This window comes from Geotrypetes seraphini, chromosome 7 (assembly GCF_902459505.1).
Source record: "Geotrypetes seraphini chromosome 7, aGeoSer1.1, whole genome shotgun sequence".
In the NCBI taxonomy this organism is placed as follows: domain Eukaryota; kingdom Metazoa; phylum Chordata; class Amphibia; order Gymnophiona; family Dermophiidae; genus Geotrypetes; species Geotrypetes seraphini.
Genome location: NC_047090.1, coordinates 61350730 through 61375002, shown reverse-complemented (window position 1 = coordinate 61375002; position 24273 = coordinate 61350730). Strand labels below are relative to the sequence as shown.

The following is a 24273-nucleotide window of genomic DNA, read 5'->3' as shown; positions in this document are numbered from 1 at the left end:
CTTGACAACTGTAAGAGAAGAAATTATTACAGTAAAAGGACCTATCCACCTAGGTTTCAGGGGGTCTGACTTCCAAGTTTTAGCCATATTGTATTTCCAGCGACATACCCATGGACTTGTGTAGCTATCGATAGTGGGGCCCTTTCCAGGACCCATTTGTGGAGCTCTTAAAGGGCTTTAGCTAAAGACTGGACCTGACTCTGGAGGATATCTGATCCCAGAGTAGTAAAGGAACCAGGATCTGGGTTCACAATGGGTGGTTGCCGGCCGAACATGAGCTCAAATGGGGCTTAGATGGGATGCATCTAATCTGAAAAAGAACAGAAGGCAGCAGGACAGGCCAGGATAGATTAGTTTCTTCAATTCATTTTGTGAGAAGGGTCTTAAGAGTTCTGTTTATTCTTTCGACCTGACCAGAGCTCTCAGGATATTAAGCAGCATATAATTTCTATTCAATTTGAAGGGCCTGAGCAATTTGTTGGACAACATTGACAATGAAAGCAGGGCCGTTGTCACTGCCTATGGAAACAAGGAGATCAAAGCACGGAATTATTCAGGAGGTGTTTGGTTACGTCTCTGGCGCATTCAGTGCAAGTAAGGAAGGCTTTGACCCATCTAGTCAGGGTGTCTGTGAAGACTAGGAAGTGACTGAGGGAACGGGAAATGGGCATGTGGGTAAAATCTACAGACAGAACCTGCATCGGATATGTTCCAATAGGTTGGTATCCAAGAGGCAGTCATCTGATTGGGAATTTTATTCTAGAACCGACAACACACTGTCGGACCATATTCCGGACTAGCTGATCAAGGTGATTGATAAAGAAATGTCTCTTGAGAGTCAATTTTCATAGCGGGTTCTCCAGAGTGTGCCAAATCATGGCATCTTTTGACAATCGTGAGGGTTCCAATGGGTTGATTTGTTAAGTATAATCAAAGACAAATTCCTTTTGTCTTTGAAGGGATCCCCACAGGTAGACAGACATCCCCCCATTGTGCAATGGAGGACAAAAACACTTCCCTGAATTCCTGGCACCGCCCGTCTCCGGACTAGGGAAACGCAGTACTAACAGGTCCACACTCGCTTCGTCCTCAAGGACGTCTCAGACACTCTCAAACACACAAAACACAACAGATTTCAGTTCAGTTACTCAACCAGAAAATAACAGTTCCTAGAATCCCTTTCCCATGACTTCAGCGACAGATCACGTGGCTTACTACACGGCAAAGTTACAAGAGAAAATGGAGTAGATTCTGCGCCGTTCACGGAGGAGGGTGTTTATGAGCAACTTGAAAAACTGAAGGTGGACAAAGCGATGGGACCAGACGGGATCCATCCCAGGATACTAAGGGAACTCAGAGAGGTTCTGGCGAGTCCTATTGTTCCGCCACTAATTTCATACAGGTGGGATGATCAGTAACACTCAGAAAAACACACAGACAATATAAAGCATAAACAATAACACTTTATTATACACATATAAGAATTAAATATAAATTATCCTCACCTTGACCCCAGACCCCATCCTCACCATTGGGAACCCCTACAATAGATAGATGGAAAGGCCAAAGGACTGTCCCGTGAGACGTGGCCAACCGTCATGGATTCTGGATTCTAGGAGCAGAATTCCGTCCTTATAAGCTGCTGAGTTAAACAGCTGGTCCTGCAGTAACAGCGTCCTTTGATTCAGGCACACCCCAGGTCTGTCTCTTTGAAGTTGTTTGGGCAACATTCAGGTCAAAGAGGTCAAAATGTCAGATAAACAGACTTGTGGATTCATGTCGGTAGCATGCTGAATTTCAGTTACCCCCCTGGCCAGTTCCTTTGTTTGGATAACATTCAGGTCCCATCTGGCGTTAATGAGGTGTTGCAGGGACTGGTCTTGCTCTTTTGTTCTCTGTTTTGATAACACCCAGGTCTGTCCTTACTGATGTTATTTGAGCGGCAAGGAGGTCAAATAGGTCAGGATCTATTGTCTCTTTGATGCTATCAAGAAGGTGTTACAGAGGCCATCGGTCTTTACTATCCTTTTGGTGTTGTCAAGGTAACACTAAGGTCAGGAGTTCAGGTAAGCAGACTTTAGGATACATATCATTAATATTAATATGCTGAACATGTCAGTAATATGCTGAGGTCACGTATTATACTGAGTCCATTTACCCCCTGGGCATAAGGGCATAACATTCCACCCTTGGATCCTTAAGTCTGCTCTCATAAAAAGTCCTCCTAATAAAGGGAGAGGGTGTCTGTTTGTATACACAATCGTTTGTATAACATAAGGATATCTAAACAAAATTATAGAGTAAACACCTTTTATGCCATATCACTGCCTCTAGTAATAGCCTCCCACTCATGGAGTGCAGTGGTAGCTTCAATATGATCTGCCACAGAATGCAAGTTCTTATTTCAAAATTCAGTTGCTCACTGCAACACATTAACATTCGGTAAACATACTGAAAAGGGAGCTTGACTAGCAGGAATCACAAGTTCAACAGTACTAAAGACACATTGTTTCATTTCAAAATTTACACCATTTTCTATCTAAGGGTACAGAATGTGATGTGGTTTTTAAATCAATGCGATAAAGTTAATTCTTTGTGATATCATTAATGACATGTAACATTAACTGATCATATCGTAGTGTTAGTTCATAATTATGTACAGTATTTGTCACCCATTCACCTTCCCTTCTAAATACATCTGCTACTCTGGAGTCAAAATATGCTTCTTTGCCAGCCAGTATTTCAGAAACAATAGTATCTATTCTACTTTTAAGCAAAGGTAAAATGGGAAAATTAATTTTCCCTTCATAATTTATTTCCTTATGTGCTAAACCTGGTGTTCTTGCATTCCCTAATATTTCTTGCTAATTAGGCCTTTCACTTGAAAGTATCACGTATTGGGAATCATGAAAATTAATAATCTTATTAATATTATATTTGTGCTCTTACTCATGGCATACATTTAGGGTAGTTTCATATTCACCATCGATCACCGCAGTTATCTGGTATCCCGTTTTTCTTAGCATCTTTGGTTAGGGTCTGGCTATGCTCCGGTTTCAATAGGCTTGCTATGCCACTCACATGCCTTCACTCATGTAAGTTTCAGGCCCCACCTTCAGGCCCTAATGTGAAGTGGCAGGATATAGGCTCAGTTCTATTCCCAAGTCGGTGCCACATAATAGCCTCATGGCACGGCACTGTATGTCTGGTTGCGTCTTCATCTTCTCGGTCTGGTGAAATTTTCTCTTAACCCAGCATGTTAGCCAAATCATCAGAATGAGAGAGCAGAGCTGACCAATTTTATCACAAAAGGATGAAAGTCTATATGGAATAACATTTCCCAGTACGTGATTTTTCAAGGAAAATATTTCCTCATGATTGTTTATCTTCAATGCTTTAGTTACATTAAACCCCCCTAGTGGTAAAAGAGAGTATAAGAGAAAAAGGAGAAAAACCACTTTATGTACAGAAGGTGATAACATGTGACACAATACTTGTGTGTAAGGTAAGAGAAACAACACTAATGCACTTAAAGGTATTCTGTAGGACATTCAGAAAATACTCCTTTTTATGTTCTGGACATAATTATTATGTCATTTAAGAGAGACCATACACACGTACAGAATGTGATAACATTTGACACAATACTTGTGTGTAAGGTAGTATTTGTGTGAGATGAGAGAAACAACACTAATGCACTTAAAGGTATTCTGTAGGACATTCAGAAAATATACCTTTTTATGTTCTAGACATAATTATTATGTCATTTAAGAGAGACCATACACACGTACAAAATGTGATAACATTTGACACAATACTTGTGTGTAAGGTAGTATTTGTGTGAGATGAGAGAAACAACACTAATGCACTTAAAGGTATTCTGTAGGACATTCAGAAAATATACCTTTTTATGTTCTAGACATAATTATTATGTCATTTAAGAGAGACCATACACACGTACTGAATGTGATACTAAAATAACTTATGTCAGAGATGTGCACTGCACTGTTTATACCTGGTAAGTTAAATAAAGATAGACCATTTTTTTTTTTTATTTAGCAAATATCAAATACCAATGAACACCATTTTACCAGGTATAAAGCTTTCTAATTTTTTCTCTTCAGATATTCTTTTATAATATAACCCCTAACTAAATTATCATTGGGCTGTATAGAAACATAGAAAGATGACGGCAGAAAAAGGCCAAGGCCCATCAAGTCTGCCCACTCTATAGACCCTTTGCCCTGACCCACGTAGGGATCCCACATGGGCGTCCCCTTTATTCCTAAAAAACTGGCACGCTGCTGGCCTCGATTGCCTGTGAGTCCTAGCATAAAATCATTGTGAGCATGGTTTTCATAAGATACTTTCTGGTATGTGGGGGAATCTTTTTTGGAAAGGGATATGGTACCATTTGGACTAATAGAAGGGGTGGAATAAACTCTGGAAATGGCCAATGTGCAATGTTGGGGTACCCCATAAGCTAAAACAGACAACACATAACAGAAACAGACAAACACAGAGCTCCGGCATGCTTTCTTCCATCGGTAATGATTCAGGGTTGATTTTAATCTGTAAATAAGCACACTATTAATCAAAAGAGTCACAAACAAATGTGGTATCCATTGGATTCCCACTATCAGGTCACATTGCTGGAAGTATTTTAAATGTGGCACAGTGAAATTGGTTCTCCGGACCATGTCTAGATAATAAGCTTCTAAAAGAAAGAGAGATAGAAATTTAAGTTTTACTGGTCTTCTTTTCTATTTTCTTCCATTTCAAAGTTCTGTCACACAATCATAAAAATTCAAGCAGGGACGCTTTAATCTATAAAACATATAAGAGAGGTTTACGTGCAGGTACAGTGGTTCACAATGTTAGTGTTTGAGGTAAAAGACACATTTGCAAAATTACTTGGGGTGCAACTTCCTTATACTATCTAACAAAACTTTATTCATTATAAAGGTCTACTTTTTTATTGTCCAACTTCTACTTTTTTATTGTCCAACCTACCCCATATGTTACCCCAGATGTGAAATATGTTGCCTCCAAAATCCAAAAAGGCCCAAGTCTGTTTTTTATTTTGGGGAGAAGAGAAGTTTAGCTTTCTCTATCACCTCTCGGCATCCTTTTGCCCACTTTCTGCTTTAATCTTGTGATAGAAAGTGGGACTATGTAAGTATTTTTGTGGTAGTCTGGTATATGTATATTGCCTCCCTTGCCAAGTGAATGCAAATTGTTCTGGACATTGCTCCACTATAGGGATAGTAAAAAATGCATTGGTTCATGTTTCCATCGAAAAGCTGTCATGTTAACCCTTTTTGGATATCTGGCAAGGAATCCCATAAATTAATCCCAAATTGGTAATTGTCCAATTTTAAAATTTGTAAAATTTTTTCTTCCTGCTTGTATAATTTTCCCCCCAATCCTGATATTTATATTCCTACACCCCAGCGTCCACTACAGCTTGTACCTGTTGCTCCCCAGGTTTCTACTAAATATTTATCTCTACCTGCGGATACTGTTCTAATTTGGTCCAGGCACACACTGAGGCTCGGCATTCACATTATTGATCCTCCCAACACTTCCACCCTTTTAAATCAGGATAAAGAATGGAAGCAATTTCCTCAGGGGGGCCGTTGGCACCAAAATATCCTCCCTCTCTCCTTTGTTCTCTATTTTTGTACATTCCCCATAATGTCCCTGTATCTTCTCCGTCTATTTATTCCCTCTTTACACCATCTTTTATTAATGCCAAAAACATATTCCTCCGAGACACCCGCTTAGCCCTGTTTGAATTGGATGTCCTGTTCTCTTTTTATCAAAAGTGTTTTGAGGTCCCCAGTCCCCCCGATCTCCTAACTGTCGGACCGCTTCTAAGGCTTCCAAAATAGTCCTGTCTATTTGATTGATCAATAAAGTTATCTTTACCTGTTTGTATGCTGGTGCAGCATACTTAATCATTTTATTTCTCATGGACTCAGTAAAAGGTAATGACATATATGTGTCAGCGTGACCTTTTACTAAGGCTGCCTTCATAGACTCCTCCTTAATTCTCATTTGAGCATCTTTTAATGTATACCAAATCTTATCATTTGCGGGCCAGTCAGATTCAAGTGGATATCGCCTCGTGACACCCCTACTAATTATCTCTAATAAAGACCATTGGGCATTTTTTGCAGGATAAGGATCCTCCCGCAACGCATGTTGCACTGCTATTTCTTGACAAATTTGAACAAATTTAGGGGCATCTGTGGCATCTAACATAATCCCTGCTGCACCCAGCTCCTGCACCCGAACTACCCACTGTATTAGTGGTTCCCCAGGCTGCTGTGTAAAGCGTGCCATCATATCCATGATTTCATGTGGAGTAACATCCTCCCTAACTAGATTTTCTCCTGTTTGCAGATTTCCCTGTAATCTTTGTCTCTTCACAGGCTCTGCTTCTAAACTTTCTGCCTGTTCTCTTTTAACACAGATATCCTCCTCACTGTTATTAGAATTTGAATCCCAAATATTCCCATCCCGTTTGTTTGGATTCCAATCATTCGGCAGATGATAAATTAAGATTTTAACTTTTCTGTAACTCACTTTCCACCTCCGTTTCTTGTATTTATATCGTGCATATTGCATAGCTGACTGTTCTATTACATTTTGATAGGTTTCTACCTTATCCATTAACAACTTATTCTGACATTGTAGCATTGTAATGGCATGCTGTTGATTACACCTATTCTTTTCCAGCTCTCCTGATTTCAATTGTAATTCCTGTTTAGCTTCATGCAAATTCCTCCAGTCTGACAAAATCATCCTTCCTTGTCTAGAAATTACTTCTTGCTCTTCTCCTTTTGAGATTTTCACCTTTTGTAAGGAGGCACATAATTCATGTGGATCCCCACTTCCAAAAGTACAGGATTCACACAATCCTGCTTCTACAGACCACTCAGTGGTCATTAATTTTCCCATAATTTCATTCCCATTTGGAATGGAGGGATTGGGAGCCTGCTCCTCCACCCCTTGTTTTCTAGTTACCTTTTCTGACCACATGATTACCCCACTTCTGGTACCAATTTGTTCCGCCACTAATTTCATACAGGTGGGATGATCAGTAACACTCAGAAAAACACACAGACAATATAAAGCATAAACAATAACACTTTATTATACACATATAAGAATTAAATATAAATTATCCTCACCTTGACCCCAGACCCCATCCTCACCATTGGGAACCCCTACAATAGATAGATGGAAAGGCCAAAGGACTGTCCCGTGAGACGTGGCCAACCGTCATGGATTCTGGATTCTAGGAGCAGAATTCCGTCCTTATAAGCTGCTGAGTTAAACAGCTGGTCCTGCAGTAACAGCGTCCTTTGATTCAGGCACACCCCAGGTCTGTCTCTTTGAAGTTGTTTGGGCAACATTCAGGTCAAAGAGGTCAAAATGTCAGATAAACAGACTTGTGGATTCATGTCGGTAGCATGCTGAATTTCAGTTACCCCCCTGGCCAGTTCCTTTGTTTGGATAACATTCAGGTCCCATCTGGCGTTAATGAGGTGTTGCAGGGACTGGTCTTGCTCTTTTGTTCTCTGTTTTGATAACACCCAGGTCTGTCCTTACTGATGTTATTTGAGCGGCAAGGAGGTCAAATAGGTCAGGATCTATTGTCTCTTTGATGCTATCAAGAAGGTGTTACAGAGGCCATCGGTCTTTACTATCCTTTTGGTGTTGTCAAGGTAACACTAAGGTCAGGAGTTCAGGTAAGCAGACTTTAGGATACATATCATTAATATTAATATGCTGAACATGTCAGTAATATGCTGAGGTCACGTATTATACTGAGTCCATTTACCCCCTGGGCATAAGGGCATAACACCTATTAAAGACTTGTTCAACAAATCTCTGGAGACGGGAGTGATTCCTGGGGATTGGAGGAGAGCGGATGTGGTCCCTATTCATAAAAGTGGTCACAAGGATGAAGCAGGAAACTACAGGCCGGTGAGCCTCACTTCAGTTGTTGGAAAAATAATGGAAGTGTTGCTGAAAGAAAGGATAGTATATTTTCTTGAATCTAATGGGTTACAGGATCCGAGGCAACATGGCTTTACAAAAGGTAAATCGTGCCAAACGAACCTGATTGAATTTTTTGATTGGGTGACCAGAGAGCTGGATCGAGGACATATGCTAGATGTAATTTACTTGGATTTCAGCAAAGCCTTTGATACAGTTCCTCATAGGAGGCTGTTGAACAAACTTGAAGGGCTGAAGTTAGGACCCAAAGTGGTGAACTGGGTCAGAAACTGGCTGTCGGACAGACGCCAGAGGGTGGTGGTTAATGGAAGTCGCTCGAAGGAAGGAAAGGTGGAGTCCCTCAGGGTTCGGTGCTGGGGCCAATCCTGTTCAATATGTATGTAAGTGACATTGCTGAAGGGTTAGAAGGAAAAGTGTGCCTTTTTGCAGATGATACCAAGATTTGTAACAGAGTAGACACTGTAGAGGGAGTGGAAAATATGAAAAAGGATCTGCAAAAGTTAGAGGAATGGTCTAATGCCTGGCAACTAAAATTCAATGCAAAGAAATGCAGAGTAATGCATTTGGGGATTAATAATAGGAAGGAACCGTATATGCTGGGAGGAGAGAAGCTGATATGCACGGACGGGGAGAGGGACCTTGTGGTGATAGTGTCCGAAGATCTAAAGGCGAAAAAACAGTGTGACAAGGCAGTGGCTGCTGCCAGAAGGATTCTGGGCTGTATAAAGAGAGGCGTAGTCAGTAGAAGGAAGAAGGTGTTGATGCCCCTGTACAGGTCATTGGTGAGGCCCCACTTGGAGTATTGTGTTCAGTTTTGGAGACCGTATCTGGCGAAAGACGTAAGAAGACTTGAGGCGGTCCAGAGGAGGGCGACGAAAATGATAGGAGGCTTGCGCCAGAAGACGTATGAGGAGAGACTGGAAGCCCTGAATATGTATACCCTAGAGGAAAGGAGAGACAGGGGAGATATGATTCAGACGTTCAAATACTTAAAGGGTATTAACATAGAACAAAATATTTTCCAGAGAAAGGAAAATGGTAAAACCAGAGGACATAATTTGAGGTTGAGGGGTGGTAGATTCAGGGGCAATGTTAGGAAATTCTACTTTACGGAGAGGGTGGTGGATGCCTGGAATGCGCTCCCGAGAGAGGTGGTGGAGAGTAAAACTGTGACTGAGTTCAAAGAAGCGTGGGATGAACACAGAAGATTTAGAATCAGAAAATAATATTAAAGATTGAACTAGGCCAGTTACTGGGCAGACTTGTACGGTCTGTGTCTGTGCATGGCCGTTTGGAGGAGGATGGGCAGGGGAGGGCTTCAATGGCTGGGAGGGTGTAGATGGGCTGGAGTAAGTCTTAACAGAGATTTCGGCAGTTGGAACCCAAGCACAGTATCGGGAAAAGCTTTGGATTCTCGCCCAGAAATAGCTAAGAAGAAAAAAAAAAAAAATTTAAATTGAATCAGGTTGGGCAGACTGGATGAACCATTCGGGTCTTTATCTGCCGTCATCTACTATGTTACTATGTTACTATGTTACTAGGCAGGAGACGAGAGACAGGATAGGGATGATCAATCCCCACTTACCAGATGGTGGCCACTCCAGGACAGAATTAAACTGATACAGATTCTTGTACTTTAAACTGAGGTCTGCCAAACCCAAAAGAAGGGATGCCGGCTAAGCAGACTAGTCAGCTGTAGGACCAGAAACAAGTGACCAATCGAGTAACCAGTGGTCAAGAGACCTTCAAGTCCCTGTTCGGAAGCCAAATGAAAGGTCACTTGGACACACAAGAAAGTACAGAAGAAAGTACAGAAGAAAGTACAAGAGATTTATTCACAGCAAGCATGCTGGACCCCTGAGCTCCAAGCTGGCTCAGAAGTGCCGAAACCAGGAAGTTACAGAGATATTTATTCATTTTTCTGGCTATACAACTGAATTCTAGAAAAAGCTTTTCACGTGTTACTTTTCTTAACACTCATTGGTTCTAAGCTCACACTAGCAGGTCACTAGCAGGACACTTATCTAACTCTTACAGTTAAATGTACAGAAGGGCAGGGTACATCATGGCTCAAACTCTTATCTATTCAGCTTATAATGTGGGGACATACATTTTAGGCAGATGAAGTCAATAGATTATACACTGTTTTCAGCTATGTAGGCCAGAGCAATATTTTAAACAACAGTTAACTATTTCATGACCCTACAGTATAAGTGATCTCATCACAGTAGCAAGAGAAACAATCTGGGGAAGCCTAGACAAGTGAAACAACCACCCCAGATTCAGATAAGTTTGCAAATATTTTGGAAATACTGGAAAACATACTTCCTGCTTCTGAGTGAGGACAAGGGAGTATGCATATTTACCAGAGAACCATTAAAGAGCTACAATGGTGATAAGGGGAGTGGGGGGAGAGCAGATTCTATTTGGTGTATCAGAGTTCTAATTGTTTGACTGCCCACTGCAGCAGGGACTGATTATATTACATATACTACCTCACCCATAGCAAAAATAAACCCAGTAAGAAAACTATAGTAATATGCCCGGATAGGGAGGGAGTAGTGTAAGCAGAAGTGAATAATCTCCTGATATGGATAATTGTGATTTGCAGTTTATGACTTCTGTAGAGAGATGTTGCTTGAATTAGATAAAACTATTTTCCTGCGAACAGGGGACGGGTGGGGATGGGTGGGATTTCTGTCCCCGTGCAACTCTCTACTCTGAATCTGTTCTCCAATTTAATATATTGGAGGGATGACGTGCCACAAGTTATGTTTCATAAGGAATATTGATTATATTGTTTACCTGTGCCTACCTGTGACTGTGAGTGCCCTTGCCACAATACCACACCTTAGTTATTAGAAACTATTTTAATGGTAAACCCATTTTTATAATTACACCCCTCCCCCCCTTGGTTTGTATTGACTTCTGATCAACAATCACAGAAATAATAGTGTGGATGGTTAACTGATCACTTCATTAAATTGGCACATATGAGATTGCCCTGCATAAATTCAAACTGCTAAGCAGGTGTTAAAGAAATTGAGACAATTTCTTTTGCATTCACAATTGCCCCTTGATCTACAGAGTATCTTTTAGAAATCAGTGAACGATTGCAAATTTCAGGTACAGGTATGAAAAAAATCTCATATAATAATTTATTATCTTGCTGGCAATGCACAAGGTGAGAGATTTAAGTGATTTCTAAGAAACTTGATTAGAGCCTTGACACTAAGAGATAAAAGCAAGTGGCTACAGATTATTAACACTGACTTTCATGAACACTGTACATAATGATTTTGCATCTTTTTATCTTATGTTCAGATGTGGTCCATGACTGCCAGTTGATGTTCTTTTCTAGAATGTTCTGTGGGATGGTGATGTTATTTCCTAGGAAAAATGTGTGACATTTCTGCAGCAAGACTTATGGAAGCTTTCGAAATAGCTCAGAAAAATGCAAGTAAAATAGAAATAGCTCAAGCAAAAGAGTATGACATGAGGATAAATGGGAACTGCCTTTAGCTGTGAGCTAATAAAAATACTGTGAGCTAATAAAAATAAGAGGGGAAAATGGTACCTTGTACTTTATGAAGTATTGGAAGTAACCCCTTGAATCTATGTACTCAAAATTTGCAATATGCTCATTTTCTTCCATTAGAAGTTGTGGCTGAAGAAATGGTACCTGTCAGTTCCAGTGCAATCCAGTGCAATAAACGTCCTGAGCAAGGAAAGTGTTGCTTAAGAGGATGAACCGAATATGAGTCTTGAGTTGGATGAAGAAAGCAGCAGAAAGAAAAGAGTTGATTATCTCAGACCCAACTGAAATATAGAGTCTGAAAGAGGTCAACAATGTTGAGCCAGACACTGTAAAGGAAATACCGTTGATCTATCTGGCATGTTCAAGGAAGGTGAAGATAACGACTCTCAGCAGCCTCCAGATGCAGGAGAATGGACGGACCTTCAAGAGCCTAGAATAGTACTGCAAATAAAAAGGATAATGTTGATGCTAGTATTGATGGTTCACTAAATGATCAGATACCTAAGAGTAACACCCTTCCAGTAAAGAAAACCAGTAGTGGGATGAACCATAAAGCTAGATGACCAGGTTGATATGTCAAATGAGAATGCCAATCAGGGTTCTTTCAGTGTTTGCCTGTGAAATACTCTGTGGACTTTACATTCTTATCATTACCTATCCCGAAAGGGGTCTATAAATCTTGGAGGATGCTTGGATTACAACTGGGGTTCTAACGGGGAATAAATGGGAATCAAACAACCCCATCCACTGGTTCTACTCTCACCCTTTTAAAGCTCATATTTACTCCATCAGTAGACCCCAAGTCTTTGCCATTTGGTGGAACTTCTCCAACTCCTGCTACAGGGGTTCTTCAAAAAGTTTCCACGCTTTCACATTTTCGTAGGAAATAGCTGACAAGAAATACTCCACTTCCTTCCAAGGCTGCTATTGAATTTAATAATGTGCTCACTAGGCAGCTTTATTTAAAAGGAAGCAGAAGTACTATGAGGGATCTCAAAGTTTCCACACTTTTATTTTTTAAACACTATTAAATATCTCAAAAGCAAATTACATAACTTTTCCACATAATCACCCTGTTTGCTTGACATTTTGCTATGCCCTCTAACCTACAAGAGCAGGAGAGAGTGAAAAATGTATTGCTCAGCCAAATATTTTTGTTTAGAAGTAAGTGGAAAGAAAAGCTTGGAGGCTCAGAGATCGACTAGTAGAGATCGACTAGGTAGGCAATTCCGGTTCTCGAGAGCCACAGGCAGGTCAGGTTTTCAGGATATCCACAATAAATATGCACGAGATGGATTTGCGTCTCAAGGAGGCAGTGCATGCAAATCCATCTCATACATATTCATTGTGGATATCCTGAAAACCTTCCTGCCTGTGGCTCTTGAGGACAGGAATTGCCTACCCCTGGACTAGTATATTTTGAAGGACATAAAGGACATGAGGTTAGGATTTGTGGAAGGGAGAAGGAGCCAGAAGCGTAATTTGGAGCAGATACAAAGTCAATTTTGACCACGTGCCCTTGGTAACTTTAGCATTGTTTGGAAATAGAGTGATGCTACTACTACTATTTAACATGCTGATAGGCATATGCATGTACAACAGCATATTTAAGAGATGTACAACAGCATATTTACATATGTACAACAGCATATTTACATATGTACAACAGCATATTTAAGAGATGGTCCTTGCTCAGTAGAGCTTACAATCTAATTCCCCCCCTATTACTAAGCTATGGTAGAGATTTCTACCACAGCCCAGAGTGCTAAATGCTCTGACTCTGCTCCAACGCTCATAGAATTCCTATGAACATCGGAGCATTTAGTGCTCTGGGCCGTGGTAGAAACCTCTACTGCGGCTTAGTAAAAGAAGGCATAAATTAAAAGACAACAGGACAAGTAGGGGCTAGAAAGTTTCTCATGGTGCTAGCCAATGAGCTGATTACAACCCTATTTGCATATTCTCCATGTGCAAGCCTGCTAATTTTTGGTACACACACACAAATATGCCTGATTTACTGGAAATTCTCACTCATCCTACATTGGTATTAAATAAAAGCAGATATTTAGCTTTGTTGTAGTAAATGCCCCAAATATGAAGTCACTTTGCAGCACAGGTATTTTAATGAGTAGGTATAGCTTGCTTGGTAAAGCTAAATGTTGAAACATAAATTTATATACTGCATTGTAAGGATTTTGAAATTTGTTGAAACATCATGTAAAATCATTCAGTGAGGAATTCAACCTTTAATTATCATTTACCAACCTGCAAGTATAAAAACTCATATTATAGCCAAGCTATGAGAACACAGAGGATGTATTCATCCTCTAGGTCTAATTCTGTTTAGATTTATTTCACCATACAGTCTTGAATAAGTCAGGGATTTTTTTAAAGTCAGTTTTAATCTTACTTTGGCAAATTTAACCTTGAAAATCTGATTACATATGATGGCCTTTCCCATCAATAACAGTGTACGAATTCCCAGCAACTGCCTTTGGCTAAATGTATAGTATTTATGTGTTGATTGATTTGATATAAGTACAGTCCTTGACCTGAAATGGAAGCCACAAGTGATACAGGTGAAATCTGCTGCTAATGCAGAGTTGACCTTTCTTCTCTCATTTTTCCCCCTTTTGAGCCTGTTTTACAAAGCCACGCGGCAACAGCCCCGAAGCCCATAGAGATTTAAAGGGGCTTCGGGGCTGTTGCTGCTAGTGTGGCTTTGTAAAACAGGCCCTTTGTTTGCTTATCATCCCAGTAAGGAACACTCACCCTGAAGTACCTGAATGTGATTTTTAAGCGGTATTTGAATTGTGTGATGTATGAGTTTTTCACTTCAACATTGAGCCAACACTGATGAGCTCGTTTGCTCTCATCCATAGGTTGTTCATATATGTTATATCAGATGCCATTCCTTTTCTAATGTTGGCTTGTTATGTAAAAATTAGCTTATAGTTTTTCACTATTTAATGGTTTTTAACATGTGCTATTTATCTTTTGGTTGGTGCAGAGTTATAGTTCCTTTGTTTGATTAGGAAATTTTTAGGGCCAGTATAAGGTAAAAGTTTTCGTATATGATTTAAGATCCACTGTCAATTAAAGACTGTTCCCATAGTACTGTGGAGATAGTTTGATATGCATTATCATCCTCAATGAGTTAGAATACATGCTTGCTTCCGTCAATGATGAACTTCACCCTCACCCACTGGGCATCCTGCTCCTATACCGCCCGCCTACCTCTTGGAACAACTCCTCCGAACTCGTCCTTGAGACTATAACAAATGCCTTCCTCAAGTTCCAAAGATTATTGATCATCGGAGACATCAATCTCCACCTAGATGACATCACCAGCAAGGATACGATTGAACTTATTAGCTTCCTCACCTCCCTTGGCCTCAACCCCCCTGAACCATCCCCAACCCACGAAAAGGGGCACACACTAGACTCATTAGCTTCCTCGACCTTACCGCTCACAAGACGTCAATTGACGACACTCGCTGGGAACATGTCCCCTGGTCTGACCACTTCCTAGGGGCTTTCTGTCTCCCCATCTTTATGTCGCACCTTGGGGCTCCACCCCGCACTTCCAACCCCATTACCTTCTGCAAAAAAATCACAAGCGACCTGTTCTGGTCTAAATTTCTCAATCTATTTTCCTCTGCCCCTAAGCCTGCAGATTCAGGTACTAATTGGCATAACTGGGTCGCTCTCTCCAAATCCACCTATCTTTCCCTCGCCCCCCCTTTTCACTAAATCCATCTCCTATCCCCGCAAGGTCCCTTGGTTCCTCCCATATCACAGAGAGCTAAAACAGAAATGTTGAGCTCTGGAGCGCATATGGAAAAAATCAAAATGTCCTATAGACAGACAGTCCTGGAGAGTCAATATCAAGCTGTAATACATTTAATCGGCAAGTTAATTAGTTTTTTGTTCTGTTCTGCAGAAAGTAGCATCTTTTATATTAGTGTTTTATTCCTTTACCCTCTGTTCTATTTCTTTATATGACATTATTTATGTATGATTTTTTTAAAAACACATTTTAATCTCAATTAAAGTTTGATTCTGTTGTATCATTGTACATAATTTATCTATTTATTGTATATTTGTTTTATATATTCCACATTATTTATTTCTCTAATGTTTATACTGTAGATTTCACAATTGTTTATCCCTGATGAAAGCAATTATCATTGCCGAAACTTGGATCCTTGTTGGGTTTCATTTAATAAAGACCTAGGGCTCCTTTTACTAAGTCGCGTTAGGGCTTTAACGCGCAGAATAGCACGCGCTACATTGCCGCGCGTGCTAAACATTAACGCCAGCATTGAGCTGGCATTAGTTCTAGAAGCGTAGCACGCAGTAATATCCTGCGTGCGCTAAAACGCTAGCGCACCTTAGTAAAAGGAGCCCCTAATCTGAAGACAATAACTTGCCCTCTTTTTTGTGTATTTGTGACTCTACCAGGGCTCGTTTTTTCTCTTTTTTTCTAATACTTGAAGGTGATCCCAAACACAAGGTGATCCCAAACATGCAATGAAGATTCCAAGGCAACAAAAAAGGGGCAAAGTGGTTACCAAGGGACATCAAAGGTTACCAAGGCAGCAAGAAAAGTATAAAGCAGAAGGAGGGAAGCACATCCAAGGATATTGAAACAGAGAAACATGATGGCAGATAAAGGCCAAATGGTCCATCCAGTCTGCCCATCTGCAGCATCTACTATTTCCTCCTTGACCTAAGAGATCCCACATGTTTGTATCACACATTCCTGATTTCAGAGCCAATCCTTGTCTCCACCACCTCTAACGGGAGACTATTCCACGCATCTACCACTCTTTCTGTAATGCAGCAAGAAGAGTGGCTCAACCTAATATAGTAAAAGTGGTCACACTACCGAGGCACAAGAAGAGGGGCAAAGGCGCGACAACAATGGTGACCAGAAGAATCTAAATCACCAGGAATGGAGGGAAACAGGAGCACCTTAAAGAACTAAGGAAAAAAGACATATCTCTTCCTTAGGTTCTTTTAAAGGACCGAGGAATCTTATATTCTAACAGTGGGGTACGTAAAGTAGAATGGTGCTAGATTTGTGTTATGCATTTTGAAATAAATCACTGGCACAGAAATATTAAACTCTGAAGTTTTCTTTCTTAGAACTAAAGTTTATTGTTTATTCAGATTTGCTAAACCGCTTTTACTATCTAACTAGCCAAGGTGGTGTACATGTTAATATTATAGAAAGACAGGAACTCTATATAAAATTGTTTGTTTTTAATCCAGTACACCAGTATGGCAACTGCATAGATTTTCCTGTTTCAAAAATTATATTTTTATAAAATTTTCAAAATAATAAGCATGCGTCACTGCCCCTCCCCCCTTTCTCCAACAGGTAGGTTCTTGATAGGAATTGGGGGATTGCAATTATTTATTATTGACCTCTCTTATGATGCTGCCCAGCAAATGCACTGAAGCCCTTTAAATCCCTATGACCTTCAGTGCATTAGTCTTGCAGGCCAATGCACTGAAGGTCCCTATGAGTATGGAATTCAGGTGTCAGCAGACTTCCTTCAGCTGTTGGGTCCCTCTGCTATCCCCCAAGTATGGACTTGGGGGGAGGGCAAAATGGGGAGAGGGAGAAATGAACAGGGGATAGCAGAGGGACCCAACAGCTGAAGGTAGTGGCGAGAGGCACCTCTTCTTCTCTCCGGTTCTCTTCCCTGATGGCACCACTCCATGTTTCTTTTTTTTTTTATGTTCAATATCTTTATTAAAAAGTATTTGAAATAACAAGAACAAAAATAAAGAAGCACTGAGTAAGTAGAAAGTAAAAGAACATAAGAACTGCCATCTCTGGATCAAACCCATGGTCCATCGAGTCCGGTGATCTGCACACACGGAGGCCCAGTCAGGTGTACACCTGATGTAATTTTAGTCACCCATATCCCTCTATGCCTCTCGTAAGGAGATGTGCATCTAATTTGCTTTTGAATCCTAGAACGGTGGATTCCGTAATACACAGTAATAGTAATCCAGTGTCCAGAATAACAATGGTCAAGCAGTAGGAGTGCATGGTAATACAATGATCATAAGGTAAATGCAATCGCAGAGACAAACAGCAAGGCAAGCATCTAAGAAAAATCTAGTAGTCAACTTAAGGGGGTCCTACAAACAGTCAGTTAAGACATACTGTAAACAGGTCTGCCACCCCATGTTTCTAACTAATTTTAAAGCTATGTTATAAATTGGATGTTCCTATTTTTGATATGATATTGCCTTGGTTAAAAAAAAAATGTTTAAACTTACAAAGCTGTGTCAATGAAATCGAATCGAAAAATCAATTCAACTGAGCAAATCTAAATATTTTTCCCTGAATCAGGCAGCACAAGTCCCTAGATCAGGGGTAGGGAACTCCAGTCCTCGAAAGCCATATTCCAGTCGGGTTTTCAGGATTTCCCCAATGAATATGCATTGAAAGCACTGCATGCAAATAGATCTCATGCATATTAATTGAGGAAATCCTGAAAACCCGACTGGAATACGGCTCTCGAGGACTGGAGTTCCCTACCCCTGCCCTAGATGTTGGAGGTGAGGTTAAAGCTAATGAGGGAGTTGTCAGCTGGAATGTGAAGTCTGAGGCAAAGTAAGTGCACGTCTGAGGCAAAGGCTCTTGATTCTGTCCCTGTGACAGATGTGCTGAGAAATAACTACAATTTTTACAGGTAGATCAAGAAAGGAGCAAAGCAAAGGAAGAGGAAATGTTTTGGGGTACAGAGAAGGGTATGGCTATAAAACTGAAATTTATTTGAATTGACATAAAGGCACTAGAAGTGGAGTCTGTGGCTCAATTGAACTTAAAATAAGAAATCTTCTCGCTCCCCCTCAGCAATGTTTGACAGATGTCAATCTGGACTCAGACCTGGTTATGCAATAGAAACAGTCCTTGTATCCCTACTTAATAATCTCTACAGAAACTTGTCAGAGGTATGGAGAATTTGAGCTACAAAGAACGCCTCAGAAAACTGGGACTGTTCACCCTCGAAAAGAGAAGACTGCGAGGAGATTTGATAGAGACTTTTAAAATATTAAAAGGATTTGACAAAATAGACCAGGAAGCAGCATTACTGACATTTTCAGATGTGACACGGACAAGAGGTCATAGCCTGAAACTGAGTGGCAGCAGGTTCAGGATAAATGTCAGGAAGTTCTGTTTCACACAGCGAGTGGTGGGTGCTTGGAATACTCTCCCAGAGTATTCCAAGAGACTACTGGCAGAGACTACTGTTCTGGGTTTCAAGCGCAAGTTGGATGCACACCTTCTTGCAAATCATATCGGGGGATACGGGAAATCCGGGTCTCCAATAAGGAGCACCTAACTGGGCCTCCGCGTGTGCTGAGTTTATAAGTTAGGGCTGAGTTTATGTTAGGGCTGAGTATATGTTAGGGCTGAGTATATGTTAGGGCTGAGTTTATAAGTTCGGTGAGGGAAGCGATGGCCTGTGTAGAGGTGTTCTCGAATAGGTAGGAGGTGCACTTGCAAGTTTTTAGTTTGAGGCAAAGTTTGGAGACTTGCGATTCGGAAACAAGTTCGAAGACGGTCCAGGATCTGTCGGCTGGAATGGGGGTGGAGACAGGTAAGGTAGGGTTGGGGTCAGTGGAGACCAGGGAGTTGTAGGAGACTGTGGGTGGGAAGGAGCGTCTTAGGGTGGTAACCTTTTCATTAAAGAAGATTACACTCAGCCTGATAACTTACACATCCATTAGAAACGTTTAACTAGTTCCTATGTAAGAAACTGAGCAAATGCCCACATAACATGGGGGCAGAACACAGATGATTTATAGTTTATAACTTATTTTGAACTTGGTATACTGCCTCCAACCAGACAAGTCAAGGCAGTGCAAGACAACAATCAACATGTGGCCTGGTAAGATTCAGGCAGGGGGCCAGACCATCCAACATGAAATCAAGTCCAAAAAGCAGTTTTAAAAAAATGTCTTATGTAAGATCATGGTTACAGGGCAGGGGAGATAGAGTAGGATGGCAAATAAAGTTAGACATCCTGGCAATTTAGACATTTTGGCGGCCAAGACCAAATAGGCAATATATATTTGAAAATTGCCTATTTGAATGTCTTGGCCGCCCAAATGTCTAAATTGTCAGGAAGTCTAACTTTATTTGCCATTCTACTCTATCTCCCCTGCCCCGCAACCATAATAAAACAACTACAAACAGTCCAAAACACAGCGCTAAGACTTATCTATTCACTGAGGAAACACGACCACATCACGGCGGCATACCTCGACTCACACTGGCTCCCAATACAAGCAAGAATACTATTCAAATTCTACTGCCTACTATTTAAAACCATAAATGGAGACAGCTCAGCCTACCTAAACAACCGCCTAATCCAAACTACTTCAACCAGACATAGGAAAACCCACAAACCATTCACGCATCCCCCAATCAGAGACATCAAATGAAAAAAAACAAACCTGTACGATGGCCTTCTAGCCACACAAGCAGCAAAACTAGACTACTAATTGTCCAATTTACTGACTACAAATCGTTCAGAAAAGAAATAAAAACTATGCTATTCAAGAAATCCATGAAGACAAACTAACACTGCAAGACTCGTCCCAACTCTCTGAAGCAAACCACTTTACTCTTTAATTCCTCTGGAAATGGCCAGATAACTCCTTTTGTAATCTGCCTTGAACCGCAAGGTAATGGCAGAATAGAAATCACTAATGTAATGTAATTCTTGACCACAACAATATCCAAGTTAGAAACGTTCAAATCAGCACCATTTTAATGCACTGACCAAGTAGACATGCCAACAGAGCAGTGGGACACCTTAGAAGATACTGCTGTGAACTTCACATAAAGGTGCCAGATATATAGTACATCTTGCCATATACCTCTTATAATTTATGGTGATCCCTCCAAAACTCCTCCTAAAATCTACCATACCCACCAGCCTACTACCCCAATAGCCCTTATGGCTTAGGTGGCACCTATATAGCAGTATAGTAGGATTTTGTGGATTTTGGTGGACTCATACTTAACACCATAAATGTTGTGGTTTAAGTTGCCTTATGAGTTTGGCTCTTCCTCTCTATGATTCACTAGCCCACCCACCAGACTACTTAAGACACCTGTGTGATGTTCTACTAGGCTTTTCCATGCCAGATGCTGCTGTTCCAGAGACAGGTATGTACTGTTTCATTCAGAGCTGTGGGAGAGGGGTCAATGACCACTGGGGGAGTGTGTGTTTGTGTAGGTGTGTGGGGTCATTACTTAATCCCTCCAGTAGTCTTCTGGTCAGTTTAGGTACCTTTTTGGCACTTAGACACTTCCAAAAGAGGTCTAGCCCAAAACGTCTGGTCCATCTAGGACAGGGATAGGTAATTCCGGTCCTCGAGAGCCGGAGCCAGATCAGGTTTTCAGGATATCCACAATAAATATGCATGAAAAAGATTTGCATCTCAAGGAGGCAGTGCATGCAAATCCATCTCATACATATTCATTGCGGATATCCTGAAAATCTGATCTCTCTAGCTCTCGAGGACCAGAATTGCCTACCCCTGATCTAGAATGTCTTTGGAAAGGTTTATAAGTCCAGGGCTGTCCAAGTCCACTCATCAAGATCTACTGGCAGGCCAGGTTTTCTGGATATCCGCAATGAATATGCATGAGAGAGATTTGTCTGCACTGCCTTCTTGGTATGCAAATCTCTCTCATGCATATCCAGAAAACCTGGCCTGCCAGTAGATCTCGAGGACCAAACTTGGGCAGCCCTGGTATATACTATGCTATATAGGTGTAATATCCCACAATTTTTCTTCAAGGATTCAATGTGGCAGTTTGATTATCTCTGCAAGTCTAAGTCTAGCACGCATATCCAAGTCTAGCACACCCAAGGTACATCGAAAACATGCCCGTAACATGCCTCTTAACCCCCCCCCGAACTCTGTACACAAAGCAGGCAAAACATTTCTCTAGATGTCCACAAAAACAGTTTTGAAAATTGTCACTTGGATGTCCTAGCTATTAGGATGTCCAAGTGCCAACATAGGCAGTTTTGTGTTCATTTTAGGATTTTACTATGCTCCTAATAGTGGAATTAGAAAAGTTTCAAAGAGGAGCAACCACAATGATAAAGGGGATGGAACTCCTCTCATATGAGGTTAGGGCTCTTCAGCTTGAAAAGGAGATGAATGAGGGGAGATAGGACCTTAAGGTCTACAAAGTCCTGAATGATGTAGAATGGGTAACAATGAATTGATGTTTTACTCTTTCAAAAATGATAAAGACTAGAGGACACTCAGTGAAGGTACATGGAAATAACTTTAAAATCAATAGGAGGAAATATTTTTTCACTTAACGAATAGTTAAGCTCTGGAACTCATTGCCAGAGGATGTGGTAACAGTAGTCAGCATATCGGGTTTAAAAAAGGTTTGGACAAGTTCCTGAAGGAAATGTCCATAGTCCAATGTAAGAAACCATTGCTTGTCCTGGGATTGGTAGTATGGAATGTTACTATTATTTGGGTTTCTGTGACCTGGATTAGGGTGGAAACGAGGGCCAGCAGTGCCATGTGTGGACCCTTAGGGCTACTGTTCATGCAGTTCAGTGCCACCTGCTGGATGAGGGTTGAGCTCTGAGCTACAAAGCTCAATGCATCTTGGACCCTGTAGCTCAGCGTCACCTGCTGGGTAAGGATTGAACTCTGGGCTCAATGCATTCTGGACCCCGTAGTTTACCCACTAATTGGCCAGCACTCTCTACTGCCCACTGACATAACAACATCACTCTTGAGGAAGGATCCCTGACTCCCTCACATTTGCGAAAATATGTCATGATCTCTTCTACTTTTATGGTACTACAAGCTGCCATGAGAGATCACAGCAGCCATTTTCTAAGGGAGATCACAAGGGGCAGGAATAAGTGGCTTTCTTTCCTGCCCCTAGCAACCCCCATGGACCATCAGGAAATAAAGTAGGCCCGGAGGGGCCCTACCTTGATCTTGGTTTGGGGGTCATGGGGCTTGTTTGGAGGGGGGAAGGGGAAGGCCTTTCAATCTTGTAATCTTGGGGTAGGGTGGGCTATTTTGGTGGCTGGGAAGGGGATGGGGGTGCTTTAAAAGTAAAACATATTTATGCCAGTTCTGGCTGATATTCCACAAGGGCTCACCTAAGACCTGGTTGAATATGATCCTGGTTGAATATCGATTGGGACCCGCTTAGGCTCCAGCAGCTGTCCCTACCAATTTTGGCCCTCAATATTCAGTGCTGGGGCCTGAACATAGTCCGGCACTCAATATTGGGAGCTAATCTAGCCAGTGACATAAACACGCTTGAGAAATAGGCTGTGACATGGCAAATGAGGTTTGCATGTCGGTAACAAAAATCTTATACACGGTGCAGTACTCGGAGAGACCCTCCAGGAAAGAGACTTGGGAGTACTGGTCGAGAAGTCAATGAAGTCACCGCGCAATGTGCAGCGGTGGCGAAAAGGGAGAACAGAATTCTAGGAATGATTAAGAAGGGGGTCACAAACAGATCAGAGAAGGTTATCATGCCGCTGTCCCGGGCCATGGTACGTCCCCACCTGGAATACTACGTCCAGCACTGGTCGCCATAATTGAAGAAGGACACAGTACTACTCGAAAGGGTCCAGAGAAGACCGACTAAAATGGTTAAGGGGCTGGAGGAGTTGCCATACAGTGAGAGATTAGAGAAACTGAGCCTCTTCTCCCTTGAAAAGAGGGGACATGATAGAAACATTCAAGATAATGAAGGGAATAGACTTGGTAGATAAAGACAGGTTGTTCACCCTCTCCAAGGTAGAGAGAATGAGAGGGCACTCTCTAAAGTTAAAAGGGGATAGATTCTGTACAAATGTAAGGAAGTTCTTCTTCACTCAGAGAGTGGTAGAAATTTGGAATGCTCTTCCGGAGGCTGTTATAGGACAAAACACCCTCCAGGGATTCAAGACAAAGTTAGACAAGTTCCTGCTGAACCAGAACGTACGAAGTCTCAGTTAGGCCACTGGTCTTTGACTTGGGGGCTGCCGCGTGAGCGGAGTGTTGGGCACGATGGACCACTGGTCTGACCCAGCAGCGGCAATTCTTATGTTCTTAAGTACTATATTTAAAAGAAATGCAGTTAGGTGACATCGACTCGTGTTCGAGTCCTAGGGACTTGATGAATCACAGATCTAAAAAGAAATCAGTTTTGTGTTAGTCCAGCAAGGTTCTCCAGCATCATCCCCATGGTTGTTTTCAATGTGTCCAGGAATCTGATTGCAGGTCACCCTTTTCGTCTGGTTCCTTCCATCTTTCCAAACATGATGTCCTTCTCCAATGATCTTTCTCTTCTGACAGTATGGCCAAAATAAGACAATCATAACTTTATCATTTGGGCTTTGAGTGACATAGCTGGTTTGCCTGTAGTGCTGATTGTAATTGGCTGAATACTGGAGAAAGTTACTGGCAGTAACAGGGATTTCTGATACTTGTATGTACATAAGAATAGCCATACTGGTTCACATCAATGGTCCATCTAGCCCAGTTTCCTGTTTCCAATGGTGGCCAATCCAAGTCACACTCAAATAGTAGCAACATGTCATGTTACAGATCCCCAGGCAAGCAATGACTTCCCCCATGTCTTTTTCAATAGTAGACTATGGACTTTTCCTCTAGGAACT

The 24273-nt window shown here is 41.3% G+C and overlaps 1 protein-coding gene across 1 annotated transcript in view; it reads right to left on the bottom strand.

Annotated features, from left to right (window-relative positions):
* Positions 1 to 11941: 11941 nt before the first annotated feature.
* Positions 11942 to 24273, bottom strand: part of SHISAL1 (shisa like 1) — a 264536-nt gene continuing 252204 nt past the window's right edge. The window contains exon 5 of the mRNA XM_033952580.1: positions 11942 to 12010. Coding sequence (XP_033808471.1) covers positions 11992 to 12010 — 19 coding nt within the window. The 3' untranslated portion in view covers positions 11942 to 11991. The remainder of the gene's footprint in view (positions 12011 to 24273) is intronic.